This window comes from Bos javanicus, chromosome 7, assembly GCF_032452875.1.
Source record: "Bos javanicus breed banteng chromosome 7, ARS-OSU_banteng_1.0, whole genome shotgun sequence".
NCBI lineage: Eukaryota > Metazoa > Chordata > Mammalia > Artiodactyla > Bovidae > Bos > Bos javanicus.
Genome location: NC_083874.1, coordinates 108,435,025 through 108,454,074, shown reverse-complemented (window position 1 = coordinate 108,454,074; position 19,050 = coordinate 108,435,025). Strand labels below are relative to the sequence as shown.

The 19,050-nt window shown below is 38.3% G+C and overlaps 1 protein-coding gene across 3 annotated transcripts in view; it reads right to left on the bottom strand.

Annotated features, from left to right (window-relative positions):
* Positions 1–19,050, bottom strand: part of MAN2A1 (mannosidase alpha class 2A member 1) — a 213,384-nt gene that overhangs the window by 84,815 nt on the left and 109,519 nt on the right. For all 3 annotated transcript variants that reach the window (XM_061424531.1, XM_061424532.1, XM_061424533.1), the window contains exons 9-12: positions 14,627–14,829; positions 11,655–11,837; positions 7,260–7,374; positions 6,086–6,153 (exon numbers count right to left, since the gene is read on the bottom strand). In XM_061424531.1, the coding sequence (XP_061280515.1) occupies positions 6,086–6,153; positions 7,260–7,374; positions 11,655–11,837; positions 14,627–14,829 (569 nt within the window). The remainder of the gene's footprint in view (positions 1–6,085; positions 6,154–7,259; positions 7,375–11,654; positions 11,838–14,626; positions 14,830–19,050) is intronic.

Below are 19,050 nucleotides of genomic sequence, written 5' to 3'. Positions count from 1 at the left end.
AGCCTAGAAAACACTGACTTCCTTTGTGTCTCCACATGGTTAATGCTATCTATTCTAGTTAATTCATTTTTTTTTTTCCTGGCCAAAGAAGATGTAGGACTCCTTACTAATAAATACCTTTCTAATAATTAGAAGCATATAAAGGTAAATTTGTAATAGTGATTTCAAACTAAAACTCATCTACTTGAAAAAATTAAAGCTTTCAGATTCACAGAAGCCATCTCGGTATAATCTGGACTACATTTGTGCCTTTGGTGTTCAGTCACTCAGGCTTGTCTGACTCTTGGTGAACCCATCAACTGTAGCCTGCCAGGCTCCTCTGTTCATGGATCTACCAGGCAAGAATACTGTAATGGGTGGCCACTTCCTCCTTCAAGGGGATCTCCCTGACCCAGGGATCATATTTGTGTCTATCTGTGGATTCTTTACCACTGAGCCACCAGGGAAGCCCTTTTATTACATACTTGGTGGCATTTCAAAGTATCCACCATTAAAAAAAAAAGTTACTTTATACCCTGTCAGGCCACATGACTTGCAGACCTGTGCTGTAGCAACATTTAATCCTGTCCTGCCTGAGCAGACAGAATACTGAAAGGAGACTGAAATCTCCTTGTCTGTCTCAGACTTTCACCTTGTACCCTCAGTCCCTAATCCTGTTAAATCTTTGTATTAAATGTTCTTACGACTGGTTTCCTTAGGCAACTGTGACCATAAAGAGAAACAGTAACATCTCTGTGTATTTAAGAATTAAGGTTAGGCAATTTACGACTTGTTCAGGGTACCCTAAATTTTAATTTGTAATTTCATATGCTATCTATACAAAGGCTAAGAATGTATTTACTATACAGCTCACATAACCTTGTGAACTCACTTAGGCACATGGGCAAGTACTAGGTCACTTTCAGCAAATCATGGACTACTTTACATACTCACTAACAAAATCACGTCAGGTTATAGCTATAAGTAATGCTGCCAGAAGCATGATCAAATTCATTTTACATGTATTATTTAAACTGCATGGGTTTAGACCAATGTTTCTCAACCTTTTGTCATTATAACCTCCTTAAAGATTCTCTTCATACATATTTTTTCCTAATCATTCCTCCACACAATTTTGATACTACATATAAAATGCTCATGTGCTAGGGACTATTATGTATTGTATCTGTGCTTTGCATTTCCAAAAGAATATGTTTGTTTTTTTTTTAATCCCCCACCCCAACATCACCACAGGCCCAAGAAGCAATATTACCCTCCTGGGGAAGACATCTCCCTATTGAGAATGCACGCTTTATTTAGACTAATAATATGTTGTTCAAATTAGAATTATTCCTATAATCAAAATAAAACTAAGCCTTAGAGCATCTCAGAAGACTCATGAGGAAGAAAAGCCCGAGTCACGGCTGCTTTTTCGAAACTGCTGACTTAAAGACTGAGAAGCACAGCTAAGAACTCTAACTTCCAGCACCTGCAAAACAAAACTACGAAACTCTTCCATTTTAAAGGACATCAACAGTCCTCCATTCTTGATGGATTTTATTCAAAGAGCACCAACTCATGTAATTTGTGGCTAACAAGTAAAAAGTGGATTTAAAACCAAAAATATAAGTGGTTTTATTCATGAGGTTCTAGAGTTCAGAAAGGACAGTAAAGATAAAAATAAGAATCTGACAATCCTAAGTATTTCCAACACACTTAACTCTGGAAACAGTAGCATTGACATTTGGTAGAAAAGAACTCTGAAGATATAATATTAAAATGAACACTATTTAAACAGAAACTATTTAAAATGAAATATCAAGAAGCGACTGTTTTCCTAATAGACTCAAAAAGTCTATGCTTATTTTTAATTAAAACTGTTCATTATTAAAGCTCAAAAATATATTTATCCTCAATTAATAGACTCTGTCTCCTTTCTCCCTCTAGCATCAGGAAAGCTGAGTCTCACGCACAGCTGGCCAAGGCAAGGGCTGCACAGAGAAGAGACACCACAGACCACAGCCGTCCCTCTGACCCCACCACAGCCCACCCGCCCTGACACGCGCCCAGGAAGACTAGGGGTGGGGGTGGAGCGCGGCTTCCTAAGAGCACACAGGTCATTCTTAGAGTCAGCAAAAAAGGAGATCTGCCGCCACCAGAATAGGAAAAGATAAAAAAGGTAACAGATAAGAGGATTACGCCTAAAGCCAAATAGATTTACTGACACCACAGTTTATTAGGGACACAATATATTAAGAATTGCCATACAATCCCAAATTCATCAAAACATTACTTATATTAAGACAAAGAAAATGTTTTACAATTTTTTAATAGATTTTTCTTTCAGTATCATTATCCTTTCATCCTAACAATGGCTTGGCTATATGAAAGCTTTTAAGACTTTAGCAAGACTAAACTTAAGACTTAAATTTTCTTTTCAAATTAATCCCTTCTTTTTTTGTCAGCCAAAAGAGATGGTAAGTTTCTTTAGTATTACTTTAGTGATATCTAAGATTGCCGGGAGAAATATCAATAACCTCAGATATGTAAATGATACCACCCTTATGGCAGAAAGTGAAGAAGAGCTAAAAAGCCTCTTGATGAAAGAGGAGAGTGAAAAAGCTGGCTTAAAGCTCAACATTCAGAAAACTAAGATCACGGCATCTAGTCCCATCACTTCATGGGAAATAGATGAGGCAACAGTGGAAACAGTGTCAGACTTTATTTGGGGGGGCTGCAAAATAATGGCAGATGGTGATTGCAGCCATGAAATTAAAAGATGCTTACTCCTTGGAAGAAAAGTTATGACCAACCTAGATAGCATATTCAAAAGCAGAGACATTACTTTGCCAACAAAGGCCTGTCTAGTCAAGGCTATGGTTTTTCCAGTAGTCATGTATGGATGTGAGAGTTGGACTGTGAAGAAAGCTGAGCACCAAAGAATTCATGCTTTTGAGCTGTGGTGTTGGAGGAGACTCTTGAGAGTCCCTTGGACTGCAAGGAGATCCAACCAGTCCATTCTGAAGGTGAGCAGCCCTGGGATTTCTTTGGAAAGACTGATGCTAAAGCTGAAACTCCAGGACTTTGGCCACCTCACGCCAAGAGTTGACTCACTGGAAAAGACTCTGATGCTGGGAGGGATTGGGGGCAGGAGGAGAAGGGGTTGACAGAGGATGAGATGGCTGGATGGCATCACCTACTCTATGGATGTGAGTTTGAGTGAACTCCGGGAGTTGGTGATGGACAGGAAGGCCTGGCGTGCTGCAATTCATGGGGTCGCAAAGAGTCAGACACGACTGAGTGACTGAACTGAACTGAACTGAACTGAAGTATTGCTGAAATATACTCTTGCTCGACGGTGTGGCCTAAATCTGCTGTGAGTCCCTGCGCACAGAAGAGGTGTAGTCAGCGAAGGCTGTAGTCTGTGTGTAACCAAACTCAGCTTGACTAGCAACTGTAGAACTTCTGCAAGCACTGTGATCCTATTTATTTTAAAATACCTTTAATAAAGTGTACCTAGTGAAAATAATGCATTACACTTCACAATTAGTCTTTTATTCTAAAACTTATAAGAGGTGATACTCAATTTCTCAATTTAGATAGTAAAAACTTATATTACCAAACTATAAGGTGGCAAAAATACACAGAAGAACTGTACAAAAAAAAGATCTTCACAACCCAGTTGATCATGATGGTGTGATCACTCACCTAGAGCCAGACATCCTGGAATGTGAAGTGGGCCTTAGCGGAGCATCACTACGAACAAAGCTAGTGGAGGTGATAGAATTTCAGTTGAGCTATTTCAAATCCTAAAAGACGATACTGTGAAAATTCTGCACTCAATATGCCAGCAAATTTGGAAAACTCAGCCGTGGCCACAGGACTGGAAAAGGTCAGTTTTCATTCCAATCCCAAAGAAAGGCAATGCCAAAGAATGCTCAAACTACCGCACAATTGCACTCATCTCACACGCTAGCAAAGTAATGCTCAAAATTTTCCAAGCCAGGCTTCAGCAATATGTGAACTGTGAACTTCCAGATGTTCAAGCTGGTTTTAGAAAAGGCAGAGGAACCAGAGATCAAATTGCCAACATCCGCTGGATCATGGAAAAAGCAAGAGAGTTCCAGAAAAACATCTATTTCTGCTTCATTGACTATGTCAAAGTCTTTGACTGTGTGGATCACAATAAACTGTAGAAAATTCTGAAAGAGATGGGAATACCAGACCACCTGATCTGCCTCTTGAGAAACCTGTATGCAGGTCAGGAAGCAACAGTTAGAACTGGACATGGAACAACAGACCAGTTCAAAATAGGAAAAGGTGGACGTCAAGGCTGTATATTGTCACCCTGCTTATTAACTTATATGCAGAGTATATCATGAGAAATGTTGGGCTGGATGAAGCACAAGCTGGAATTGAGACTGCTGGGAGAAATATCAGTAACCTCAGATATGCAGATGATACCACCCTAATGGCAAAAAGAGAAGCAGAACTAAAGAGCCTCTTGATGAAAGTGAAAGTTTGGCTTTCACTTATAGTTCAACATTGGCTTATAGTTCAACATTCAGAAAACGAAGATCATGGCATCTGGTCCCACCACTTCATGGGAAATAGATGGGGAAACAGTGGAAACAGTGACAGACTTTATTTTTTGGGGGCTCCAAAATCACTGCAGATGGTGACTGCAGCCATGAAATTAAAAGACACTTACTCCTTCAAAAGACAGTTATGATCAAACTAGATAGCACATTAAAAAGCAGAGACATTACTTTGCCAACAAAGATCCATCTAGCCAAGGCTATGATTTTTCCAGTAGTCATGTATGGAGGTGAGAGTTGGACGATAAAGAAAGCTGAGCACGGAAGAACTGATGGTTTTGAACTGCGGTGCTGGAGAAGACTCCTGAGAGTCCCTTGGACTGCAAGGAGATCCAACCAGTCCATCCTAAAGGAAATCAGTCCTGAATCTTCACTGGAAGGACTGATGTTGAAGCTGAAACTCCAATACTTTGGCCACCTGATGTGAAGAGCTGACTCATTTGAAAAGACCCTGATGCTGGGAAAGATTGAAGGCAGGAGAAGATGGTTGGATGGCATCACTGACTCAATGGACATTAGTTTGAGTAAACCCCAGGAGTTGGTGATGGACAGGGAGGCCTGGCGTGCTGCAGCTCAAGGGGTCACAAAGAGTCGGACACGACTGAGCAACTGAACTGAACTGATAACGTGTATCTGGGTACTGACTGATTGATACTTGGGGTCAATTAAAAATAGATAACTTGGTTAAATAATTGTCAATAAAAACATAAAATGTTTTTTGTAAATCTAAATTAAATGTCCCATTTTTAGGTTGACTGAGCACCTTTCCCATTTAAAGATAAATCTACAGTGTGAAAATGAGGCAGTTTTACAAGCACAATGATAGTTATGTAGTAAACAATTTAAGTAGGAACACTTATCTTCTAATAGTAATTACATATCTTCTTCCATTTTAAAATACATGATCAGAGATTAATGAAAACAAGGTAAGTAAATAGAAAGTTAATTAAGAAAGAATATACTCTAAAAAATAATCAATATTATTTAAATATAAGGTAATTTTTTAATAAAGCTACATATTTACCATCCCACATTAAGCCTCTGCTAAGAGCTACTCTCACAGTTGTGTGGCTGTCCGTGTCCCAGCCAAGCACTGTTAGCTGTCATCTCTGAACATGACACCACCCGGCATCTGTGGTGGCTCCAGGGCAGAAGTTCACCTGCAACGCAGGAGACACAGGTTCCACCCCGGGTGGGGAAGATCCCTGGAGCAGGGCATGGCAACCCACTCCAGGATTCTTTACTGGGAATCTCACAGACAGAGGGGCCTGGCAGGCTACAGTTTATGGGGTTGCAAAGAGTTGGTCATGACTGAAGCAACTTAGTACACACAGGCATGACACAGCCATGGGAGAAAAATCCATTCTTCAAACAGATGTTTTAAATTAATAAGCTGATTAAATGAAATACTGCCTTAAAATATATGCTGGATCCAGAGCAAAACCATGAAAATCCAAAAAGTCAAATCACAGAAGTGGTCAAAGTTTATGAGAAGTAACGCTATTTACCTTGGCTCTGCGCTCAGACTTATTACATTTTTTTGTGGTAGAGAACTTTGCGTTCTTTGTTTCAAATCCTAGAAAAATGAACAGAAGTTTTTATTTTACTTTTAAAAAAGTTTCAAAATTAGCTGTGTAATAATACCTTGAAGAAAACATGAAAAGGGCACAGAAGAAAAGAAAAACAAGCCTCTTTCCAGCTACATAAAGTCCATCCAAGTTCAAAGTAAACAAACCTTGTGTCTATGAATATGTATTGTGTATTTAGATTTTAAGCATAGCATATGTTACAGGGACTAGAGTGCATAACGGGTAGTTCTAATTAGTAACCAAATAAATCACAGTTCTAGCGACAATTCTGCAGAAAGTTTTACTATGTTCCTTTTGTGTCACATGCCTCATGTCTTTAGAAACATAAGTTTGACAAATAAAAACCAATTTTTAAATATCTGAGTTACTAATTAGAAGTGTAAAGAGGATTGCAATAAGAAATTTTTTGAACCCTTGGTCCTTGCTGCAGATACCAAGCTCCTCCTCTCAGGGCATGGTCTGTTTTACCTACTCATCTGACCCTAGCGAGCTAAGGCATACATCATTCCGTTTTACAGAGGATCAAGGGCTCACAGATGTAACGCCTTCAGCCCCTGCAGAGGGGCAGGGGTGAGACTAATAGCTAATCTCTTAGCTCCTCAGTCACTGCTCTGCTCTTACGTCTCAACATTGCCCAGAGCACTGCTTGGACTCATCGGGAAATCAGAAGAAAATTTAGGATCATTGAAATGGAAATGCAGCAAGAACAGGTTCAGGATTTACGGCAGTTCACGTATCAAGGAGCTGTTCGTTAAAGCTAAGGAAAATAAGGAGTATAAAGTCTAGTTACCTTACAATATCATCTTAAGTGTTCTAAAAGTCTGAATTTTTCACACACTTTGAAATAAGTTCATTATTTTATTTTTCATGCTTAGATTTTGTGGGAAAATACACACCATAAATCAAAGAGACACATTTACAGGAAAAAAGAACACAGGTAATTTATATAAAGCGATACAAATTATTTCAAATAATTTACAGAGAAATAATTATATTTCAATGCCTCTTTCTATTAAGCTTGTCACTCCCTTTCCCAATCCAAGAAGAAAAGAATCACTCATGTTGATTATGAAAACAGAAGATATTAACTAACCATTTCTAGGAAGGTATCCGAAGAATAAGAGTCGTATGAGTGTTTGTCCTTCAAAATAAGCAGCAGTGCAGAATGTCCAATTATCTTCTTTAAATTCATCAGTGAATGAAAGAGTCTGTGAACCAAAAATTTTACTCATCTGAGAAGTGATTCAAACATCAGTATACAGTATTTTCACAGCGATCAGACTTGTTGCCAAGGGAGAGGGGAGGGGCGGACTGGGAGCCTGGCATTAGTGGAGGCAAACCATTACACACAGGACAGATGAACAAGGCCCTACTGCACAGCTCAGCGTATCCTGTGATTCGCCACAACGGAAAGGAAAACTAAAAATACGTATATAACGGAATCACTGCCAGGCGGTAGAAATTAACACACTGTACATCAACTAATCTGTACATAACATTTTCAGTTGTTTTATTTATGGCCAAACCACCATCATCTTCATCCTGTATTCAAACTAAAACCTATCATAAACTATGATGAATCTCTACTCTGAATGAAGTACTCAGGGGAAAAAGTTAATCAGAAGGTATCACTGGTAAGGATTCATTTCAGTAGCAAACCTTCTGGATACAGTTGAAACACATAAACTTATCCACACTACTTATATTCTCCATGAACATCATACTAAATAATAACAATAGCCAGCACGATGACCCCAATAGCTCTAAAGCATTCTACCAACAGCAATGAGCTGACGTTTCACTTTAGAAAAATCTTTAACAAGCACTGAAATAACAACAAAAGAAGACATAAGATTAACTCTCATTCACAAGAAAATTCAATCAGTATACACACTTCAAAGAATTTAAATTCCTAAAGAATTCGAATAGATATTTTGTTGAATTTAGTTTCATATTCTTGTTCAAAAGAGTTAGAAAAAAGTTTCTCACAGATCAGATAACAAACTTGTCTTTGTTCTTGTTCTATTTCTTTGTCACTGAAATTCTTAACTGTATTCAAACTGTGCGGTTCTGTCTGAGGAACAAAAGAGATGCTTATGAATCGACTGATTCAAGTTCAAATCTAAAATATAATCTTGGAACATTACCAGCTATTGGCGAAGCACTATACGTTGGAAAAAAACGTGCCTTCCCCCGCCAAAGTCCCATCTTGTTTCTTCAAAGATTTAGAGAGCAGGTATCCCTAAGTAAACTCATGATGGAGAAGCTGGTGGAGAAACTGTTATAGCCATGCTTTCAATCAACCCTCAGATGTTTATAGAGGGATTATATTATCTTCCCCAACACAGAAAGCAATTTTGGATCTATGTGTTAAAATATTTTTGTTGATATTCAACAACAACAAATAACTGTACAAGAATTAGATAACTTCAAAGATGTAAGTGATCATAATCAGCAAGTTATTAACTAGGTGCATTTACATAGTAAATCTGTAACCACAGTATTAAAATCTTATGGATTGGAGTTCAATCATCCAGCTAAATTTCTCATTCTATTCAAATATTTTACTAAAAAATAGTGTTTTCATAAGACTAAAAGACCATATATATGAATGAACACAACTCAGTTATGAAAACAACAACTTCAATCTAAGTTTATTTTTATTATCTACATGGCTATCTTTATGAGGTTATCTGAACCTACAGAATAAGTCATGTTCTGCACCTGCTAAAATCTTATTCCTATTAGTGTTTTAAAGAGTCCTAATTAAGCCGAATAAATGCCATGAATCAATGTTTGTGTCCTGAAGGCACATACGTAGTCTTCTTATGAGATGACCACTAAAGACAGTGCATTTCCCAAATACTTTCTCAAGATGTATAAAGCTATTTTGCTAAAAACAAAATAAAGCTAAACCCCAGTAAATAAGTTTGGGGAAAATTGGAAAAACAAAATTTTATACATTTCAACATTTCATCAATGTGGGATTAAAGTTTCCTCTGATTTCCCAATATACCCTTCTCATACTATGAAACAAGTTTAGCAAACGTCACCGAGGAGTCCGTTTTAGTTCGTTACCATTGCTGCTGTTTAAAGAGCCGTCATCACGTTTGTCATTCACTAGTTTAGACTACACGCTAGGAGCCTCGTTCTCACCCTCTGTTCATTCATTTCTCCTACCTACCTTTATTACAGTTTAGCCATTGGCAGAATTCTTAATCTCTCTGTAACTGACCTCATTACCATCCCTTCTTCACACAGTCCCAGGATTCACTTTTAAGCTAAACATCCAGCAAAACACTGCCTAGTCTAATTCATTTTTGATTTCATGATTTTTATGCCATAACTAGAATTAACCCCCAAATATGCCATGATGTACACGTGCTCTCCAATTTATAATTACATAAACACTCAATCTGCTGGGAAGGCAGAAGAGAGGGCTCCCACGGCCTGGAGCTCTGACGCCCTGTGGAGCTGCCACACCTGAGCACAGCCTGGAAGCGTGGAGGCGGACGCATTCAGTTTCCAGGCACTACCACTAGCAGCCAAAGCCGGCCCCTAGGGCCCACGTTTGCTCACAGAGACATCTCCGCCAACATGTGAATGAACAGGAGTCAACAATCCAAGAACAAGAAATCACCCTATACTAGCTGCTCCTTTAGTTATAATTCTCTAACTTCTGTTTTGAAATTTCCTATTTAAAAATGTGTGTGCTAATGACTTGATAATTGTTTATGGCTTTTCAATGAAGCATGAAGGGCTGACAAAGCAGATTTACAAATGTCAAGTACAATGAGAATTACTGTGTCTTTTTTCTCTAAGATGCAATTTTCTATTGGAATGCTTTCATAAGTTAAAAGCAACACCAAGTACATGGAAGAACTAATGGCAGGCCTTCTGGAGAGGTCATGAGACAGAAGATATTCTGTACAAAAGCCCCATGACCTGTACCCTAATCCCTTTCAGTATGGTAGCCAGGGAGAGAGCAGTCAGTGGGGGAGGAGGACTCTCCGTGTCGTCCTAGGAGCTCTGCTCTGGCCTGACTCCCAGCAGCTTCACTTTTAAACTCTTGAGAAACCAAGAAAACAGAAACAGGTGAAAAGAAAAATGGAGTACCTGACCTTACTTTCAGAAACACTTTCTGTGGGAGCAGTAACATCATTATCATCCAGTAAGTATCCTCCACTTTAAGCTCAGCTTAAACTCAGAACAATGCCAGGTATATCTGCCACAAGAAAACTGAGAAGACATTTAAGGTACTACCTTGAATATATTTTTTAAGACTTAAGGCAACTAATGGAACCTCCAGAATATTTGTTACCAAGTTTTCTGAAAGGCAGTCAAAATATTATAACTACAAATCTAGTTAACACTATTACAATTAGTAGTATCCGCTGTAGAACAGTTTTTTAAGAATGACTTTATGTGCTATGTACATTTTCTACCTATGAGAATATCTATAAAAAGATATTCACTTTTTAAATCTAAGAAAATCAGATTTTTAATGATTTTAAAATATTATCAAAGAGTAATCTGGAAGAAATACTAAACTACAGTGAAACAATAGGCAAAACTCCTCCTCCAATGTCAGAATCTCACCTGCACGGATCCTAACGAATGATAGCCTCAACTCTGGTATGATGATGGAAATCTCACTATTACAAAAGGTTACGCTTATTGGGAAGCACAGTTTACAAATTGCCCCGCTATTCTGAGCCAAAGCCAGTAATCACTGTTTCTGATCTGCAATATGAAAATAATGGAATTCTACCCCCTCATTCATCTAACAGACCATCTAAGAGCTGAAGATGGCTTTGATGTCAATACTCAGACCATCCCTTATCACCCCAATTCTTTGTATCATCTATAATATGACAAGCTTTCTCAGTTCTTCTACTTCCTGGCTATTCTTCTAAACATAGTGTTTTTTGTCAGTGCCCCTGTTAAAAAATGAGGTATCCAAGAGTAAATGGATATGATAGGATAGAATTAAATAGCTATATAATGAAATGGAGCTCTGCATGGCCCTGGATTATAGCTATGATTTACTAACCCTAACCAAATCCTTGGGCAAGAAGGCAGCCTCAATTACCACACTCTACATGGGGAAAAGCGGGGTCAGTTTTGTAACAATGTTTTACTACTCCATTTACAGAAAGGCACTACCATGCAAAGCTGGGAAGGCCAGCACTTTTTGTCAAGAGATTTCTTTAAAAAATGATGGTTGTGAATACTGATGGTTTTTCTATAGCAACACTTATAAGAGATGTGATTATTAAAATCTTCATCAAAGATAAGCATTTTGGGTTGTCAGCATAACTGAAAATGTTTCTTGGCATGACATATGTATCTTTGAAATTGGTTTGATTTAGTGTGCTTGCCTTCAATAAAAATTCAGTATTACAATAAAAAAAATTCATCAAAAGATAAACGCTTATGACCCCAAATTTTAAAAGATTTTAAGTTCACTTTTCAGTAATTACATTACCTGGTACCATAATCCACAACCACCCAATCTTTTGCAGTTCCTGTGATAGCATCATGATGTTGAAATAGTCCCAAATTTCGTCTTGCTTCTGTCAGCATCACATAATGGGATGATGAAAGAAATTTACTTATCTTGTACTGCTTAGCTTGTTTCATGGCGAAATAGTAAAGAATTTCAGCAGCCCTAATTGCATAAAACAGTCATTAATTTTTATTTCAAAACAAACATTTTAATTTACTACCTAAAAGAGGTATCAATGAAACATTCTCAAACTTAAAAAGAAATCCATGATTTCAGTATGATCAATTTATAAGACAAATATTGATAATAAACATTTCTATAAAACCACCAAGGTATACACCTAATACATCTAAATTCTTAAGCATCAAAGAACACCATGTCTCAGTGATACAAGGGGAAGAAGTGAGTATCTGTTGGCAGTAAGACACGTCCATTTCCGTGTAACGTATGAAAGCAGCAGGAACTAGGTAAGTGTGTCTGTCCTTCCTTCTCCACAGTGCAGACATACACCGTGAACTTCACCAGAAGGCCACTGACTCTCACACGTACAGTGGAGGAGACGGTGGGGAAATGCGTGGCCCCATGAGCATTAGACTAACAGCAAAGGAGAGGAAATGGAAGGCGGCCTGACAGCTCAGGGACAGGAGTCAGTCTAACAGGTGAATGACAACACACACCAGCTACAGAGAATTTAGCAATATAACCTGAAGGGTGATAAATCATACATTGGCATTCCTCACTTATTTTAAAAAGAATAAAAATACTTTAGCTTAAGAATAGTTTTGAGCAAGAATATGAGAGTTTATAACTTTCACCTTTAAATTTTTCCATCCAAGGATATGGTTCAGGATAGGTTTCTGAAAGGTTCTTTAAAAAGAGACACAGCTTGATGGAGTGAAAAATATAAGAAGGACCTTTATGACAAACGTTAGGATGATGGAGAGAAAAATCAAGGCAGCATGAAAATGTAGCAAGATATCAGGAAAAAAGAAGAGATTTAAACTGCTCTTTTTAAAAAAGAATTCCTTTGAATTTTTGAAGACACTAAATAATCTCTACTTTTTAAAAACAGATAAAAATTTAATATCCACTTCTTAAAATTACAAGCCTTCTTGACGGCATGAGACTCCCTCTCCTGGAATTAAGAAGACTATAAGTATGTAGGCAGACATATCCAGAGCAAACGCACTGAAGAGTACATATACATATAAATATTCCAAAATATTAAACAAGTGGATTTTAAGAATATTTTCTTTTTTGTACTTTTCTAATTTATACACTTATTTTTACAAATAAGTTGAGGATCAAATATAATTTTTCACACAGTAAACTTAGTTTCAAATAAACTAATTATATTTTGAAATTCAAATTACTGTATGGCTTATTGTTTTATTTTAACGCAGGAGAATTTTCAAAATACATTACCAGTAGTAATATATTCAAGTAGCACCTTAAATAAGTTCAATAAAATAAGACTGAACTAATACTCATAACTTTTTGCCACCAAAAAATACTTGACACTTAAAAAAATTATGCAGTGGCCCCAAAGAATTTCTACATTATTTAGTACTTGCTCTGTTCTTATCATAGATAGTTTAGAATAACGTAACAGATAACTAATATTCTATTGGTTAATGATGCAGAAATATCTATAATATACAAATACTTTTTTGTTATAAATATAATAATATACATACATTTGGCACATTAATGACTATCCCCTCAAACAGTCAAAGGTTAGGGTTTTTTAATAAGTTACTGTTACTTTGTGGAAACAGTATCACAGAAACGGCAAAAATAATAAACACACATACCACTATGCCAAAGTACAACACTTAAAGAAATTAATGATTTTTAGAAAAATACTGTCCAATATATACTTAATATCCACTAATACATAGAAGAGGGTAGGTTTCATATAATTTATTATCTATAATACCAAGATTCATCATGAAAATTACTCATCATGATTTCCTATTTTGAACTGAATGGACAATGAATTCATCATGAAGGTTCCTCTCCTGGGCCACACATATAGAAAAAGCCACAGGACTGCCTTGGGAAGGTTTCTGAGCGTCTGAAAACAGTGAGACTCAGCTGTTTAGAGCAGCGCTCTCCACTGTGACATGTGGCCACATGTGGCCATGTACATTAAAATTAAATAAGACTGAGACTTCAGCTCCACAGTCACGCTGGCCACATTCCAAGTGGTCTGGTCACACATGGCTGGTGGCCCCTATGCTGCACATACAGCAGAGAACTGAGCATTTCTCACTACAGAAAGGCCTACTGGCTAGTCATCGAAAAGAACTGGATAATGCAGGTGTAGAGAGTGCTTTTATGTTTTTCCTATTGACTTTTTCTGTCTTCTCCATATCAGTTTATTTTTTCAACCAATCATTTTGCCTCCATCGGTTCCCATCTCTTAAATTTTCTTCTTTAAGCAGAAAACCATATCTATAGAAATGTGTTTTAAAATAAGAGCTGTGATGGAGTCCCCAGTCCTCCCAATTATGAACACAGCTGTCTCAGAGGACAGTCTTTGAGGCCTGCCCCCGGCGGCTGAGGGCCTGTCTGCTCCTTCTGAGCCCTGGTCCCGCCTCTGTAACCCGGCTGACCAGGCTCCCAGCCTGCAGGCACTCAGTGATGCCGCTGAATGCTGCTACAGTGCGCAGGTAACACAGGGGGCCAATCAGAAAAATAGAGAATGTGGAGTACAACTCCCAGAAAAGCCATTACAGAAACTGTTTTTCCTTCAAGAGCAAAACCCTTGTAAAAATCTGATTACTTCCAAAGATATAGCTCTGACTGCATTAAAATTTTACAATTACATTAAACACATCCTAACCCATACAACATAAATGCTGTATACTACGCAAAACTCTACAGACAGGTAATGATAACATAAAAGAAGTCAAACAATAAATGCAGCTCTCTAAAGGTAAATGTACCTTAAATGGGATTCCAATATCCTATCCATTCGTTTGTAAAAGGGCCTGGATGTAAAATAGCCACTCCAGTAATGATCATCTCGGTCAGCATAAGTGAAAAAATCTCCACTTACAACAGGGAATATTGATTGGCTATTCCTACTACTGGCTGAAGCTTCTTTTTCTAGTGCATCAAAATAATCTGATAAAGTCCCAAACTGTATCTAGTGGGGAAAAAAAAAAAAAAGTTACATTTCATTTATTCACACATTCATCTGTACCTTAAAATTACTTTTAGTGCTGAACGGAAAAGTTCCTAATAAATATTTAAGGCATGCTTCCAAATTAGGATAAATATATAGCTCAGATTTACTTAAATGCAGGGGGAAAAGCACTCAGTGATTGTCTTTTACTTGCATCAAGTCCCAAAAAACTAAGAGAAAACTTGCACATGTAAGCAGTTAGAAGAGTTAATCAGAGCTACAAATGTGTGGATCTGAAAACTCCTTATATATTTCTAGAATCTCCAAGTGTGCAAGGACTGGGCTACGGCATAATCCAGAGATGAATGGCAAGTAGGGGAAACAGCAAAAATAAAAGGTGTGTATTTTAAGTACATGTTACAGCAGTCTGGAAGAACAGCTTTGTTAGCTATTAAGTATTTCCACATATCATATCCACATATTCTCCTCTGGCCTCCACTCTACCCGGTCTGTATTCTTACAAAGGAGAAAGGAGAGACTTTAAGAACAGCAGGTCATTTAAAAAAAAAAAAAAGGACTTTCTCTACCAGTAGGTAACAGTGAGCAATAGAAGTAAAACAGAAAAGGGGATGAGAATTGCAAGGTTGACTGCTCAAATGAAAAAGTTTTTCTGACTAATGACTCAAATTACCGGTACATAAATCCATTTTTATGATCTCAAACTAGTCTATAAATCAGAGGAAAAAAGAAATATTATACAAGATCTAATAAACATATATTGAAAGGTGGTGTTGCTAGAAGTAAATAGACAATTAAACAGGAATGTGTTCTTTTTAAAAAGACGCTAATTTTTTGGTTTCTGATCTTATACACACACATACATATATACATGGTCAATGAGTTAATTTGTTTTTCCATAAGATGTAATGAAACCCAAGAGACCTTTCTGGCCAACGTAGTACATAGATACACACCCAGATACTGAGAGCCATTTTGATTCGGTGTGGCAGAAAAATAATTAAAGTAGTCAAAACCAGTTAGTGGCCCTCCAGCAGTTACTAAGAGCAGCACAGAAGCTGTATCCGGACGACGTGGGTTTGAACGCTCTCTCCGCCACTTATCTAACACTTAGTTTTGAGCATATTATATAGTGTTTCTGCACGTCTCCATGGTACAGCTGATGGATTCTAAGTAAAATGCTTAGAGACACGACTGGCAAATAGAGGTATAAGCTTTGGCTGTTACTCCACCACTGCAAAGGCAAAATATCAACTGGAAACACCACAGTGATATTAGTAAGACAAACGTAAGTTTTCATAATCTGTGATATAGTGAATTTTGTAACAGCAAAATGGATGATTATTCCATTCCTTATGCTTGCGTTAAAGAAAAGCAGCTTTTTCAAAGTTAGCTTTTTACATTCATTTTACTTGGAGGATAGCCGTCTTCCATGTTGTGCTGGCTTCTGCGGCACAGTGAGGTGGAAGCCTGTGGGCACACACACGCCCCCCACCCCCCACCCTCGTCCCCCCTCCACCCCTGGCGCATCACAGAGCTGGCTGGGCTCCCTGTGGACAGCGGCTTCCCAGTAGCTGTCTACTTTGCACGTGGCGATGCATTCATGCCAATGCTCCTCTCAAGCTGCCCCACCCTCTCCTTCCTGCACTGCATCCACAAGCCCATTCTCCACGTCTTTCTCTCTACTTCTCCCCTGTAATATGTTCACCAGTACCATTAAAAAAAGCAGTTTTAAACTACATTATCTACTCTAATCTTGGCTTCACCAAATACAGTTTTTCTTGGGCAAGCAAATCTATTTGTGCCTGTCTCCTAAAATATAATAGGAATAATTATGTGCTTACCAGAAAATACTCAGAGAATTAAATAACTGTTAAAGCAAAGCACTGTACTAGAGGACATTATGCCAAGTAGATAAAGAGAAGGAAAAATACTGTATGACCTCACTTACATGTGAAATATAACAAAAAATGAACAGCTCAGAAAAAGAGAGTAGAGGTAGGGGCAGGGAAGGAAGCTGGCCAAAGGTGGCCGAAAGGTACAAACTCCAGTTCTAAGAGAAGTAAGTGCCAGGACTGTAATACACACAGCATGACATCTACAGTTAACGCTGCTGAACGAAATGTATGAACGCTGTGAAGAGAGCAGATCCTAACAGTTCTCATTGCAAGGAAAAATTTTTTCTTTTTATTTAATTGTATCTATACAAGAAAAGAAATGCAAAAAAGCAAAATGGCTGTCTGGGGAGGCCTTACAAATAGCTGTGAAAAGAAGAGAAGCTAAAGGCAAAGGAGAAAAGGAAAGATACAAACATCTGAATGCAGAGTTCCAAAGAATACCAAGAAGAGAGAAGAAAGCCTTCTTCAGCGATCAGTGCAAAGAAATAGAGGAAAACAACAGAATGGGAAAGACTAGGGATCTCTTCAAGAAAATCAGATAGCAAAGGAATATTTCATGCAAAGATGAGCTTGATAAAGGACAGAAATGGTATAGACCTAACAGAAGCAGAAGATATTAAGAAGAGATGTCAAGAATACACAGAAGAACTGTACAAAAAAGATCTTCATGACCCAGATAATCACGATGGTGTGATCACTCACCTAGAGCCAGACATCCTGGAATGTGAAGTCAAGTGGGCCTTAGAAAGCATCACTATGAACAAAGCTAGTGGAGGTGATGGAATTCCAGTTGAGCTATTCCAAATCCTGAAAGATGATGCTGGGAAAGTGCTGCACTCAATATGCCAGCAAATTTGGAAAACTCAGCAGTGGCCACAGGACTGGAAAAGGTCAGTTTTCATTCCAATTCCAAAGAAAGGCAATGCCAAAAAATGCTCAAACTACCGCACAATTGCACTCATCTCACACGCTAGTAAAGTAATGCTCAAAATTCTCCAAGCCAGGCTTCAGCAATATGTGAACCATGAACTTCCTGATGTTCAAGCTGGTTTTAGAAAAGGCAGAGGAACCAGAGATCAAATTGCCAACATCTGCTGGATCATGGAAAAAGCAAGAGAATTCCAGAAAAACATCTATTTCTGCTTCATTGACTATGCCAAAGCCCTTGACTCGGTGAATCACAATAAACTGTGGAAAATTCTGAAAGAGATGGGAATACCAGACCACCTGATCTGCCTCTTGAGAAATTTGTATGCAGCTCAGGAAGCAACAGTTAGAACTGGACATGGAACAACAGAATGGTTCCAAATAGGAAAAGGAGTTCATCAAGGCTGTATACTGTCACCCTGTTTATTTAACTTAAATGCAGAGTACATCATGAGAAACGCTGGACTGGAAGAAACACAAGCTGGAATCAAGATTGCTGGGAGAAATATCAATAACCTCAGATATGCAGATGACACCACCCTTATGGCAGAAAGTGAAGAGGAACTAAAAAGCCTCTTGATGAAAGTGAAAGAGGAGAGTGAAAAAGTTGGCTTAAAGCTCAACATTCAGAAAACGAAGATCATGGCATCTGGTCCCACCACTTCATGGGAAATAGATGGGGAAACAGTGGAAACAGTGTCAGACTTTATTTTTCCGGGCTCCAAAATCACTGCAGATGGTGACTGCAGCCATGAAATTAAAAGACGCTTACTCCTAGGAAGGAAAGTTATGACCAACCTAGATAGCATATTCAAAAGCAGAGACGTTACTTTGCCAACAAAGGTTCGTCTAGTCAAGGCTATGGTTTTTCCTGTGGTCATGTATGGATGTGAGATTTGGACTGTGAAGAAGGCTGAGCGCCGTAGAATTGATGCTTTTGAACTGTGGTGTTAGAGAAGACTCTTGAGAGTCCCTTGGACTGCAAGGAGATCCAACCAGTCCATTCTGAAGGAGATCAGCCCTGGGATTTCTTTGGAAGGAATGATGCTGAAGCTGAAACTCCAGTACTTTGGCCACCTCATGCGAAGAGCTGACTCATTGGAAAAGACTCTGATGCTGGGAGGGATTGGGGGCAGGAGGAGAAGGGGACGACAGAGGACGAGATGGCTGGATGGCATCACTGACTCGATGGACATGAGTCTCAGTGAACTCAGGGAGTTGGTGATGGACAGGGAGGCCTGGCGTGCTGCGATTCATGGGGGTCGCAAAGAGTCGGACACGACTGAGAGACTGATCTGATCTGATCTGATACAAGATGATGGCTGCCAACTAAACTTATTGTGGTAATCATTCCACAGTATAGGTAAGTCAAAACATTATGCTATTAATATACACCTTA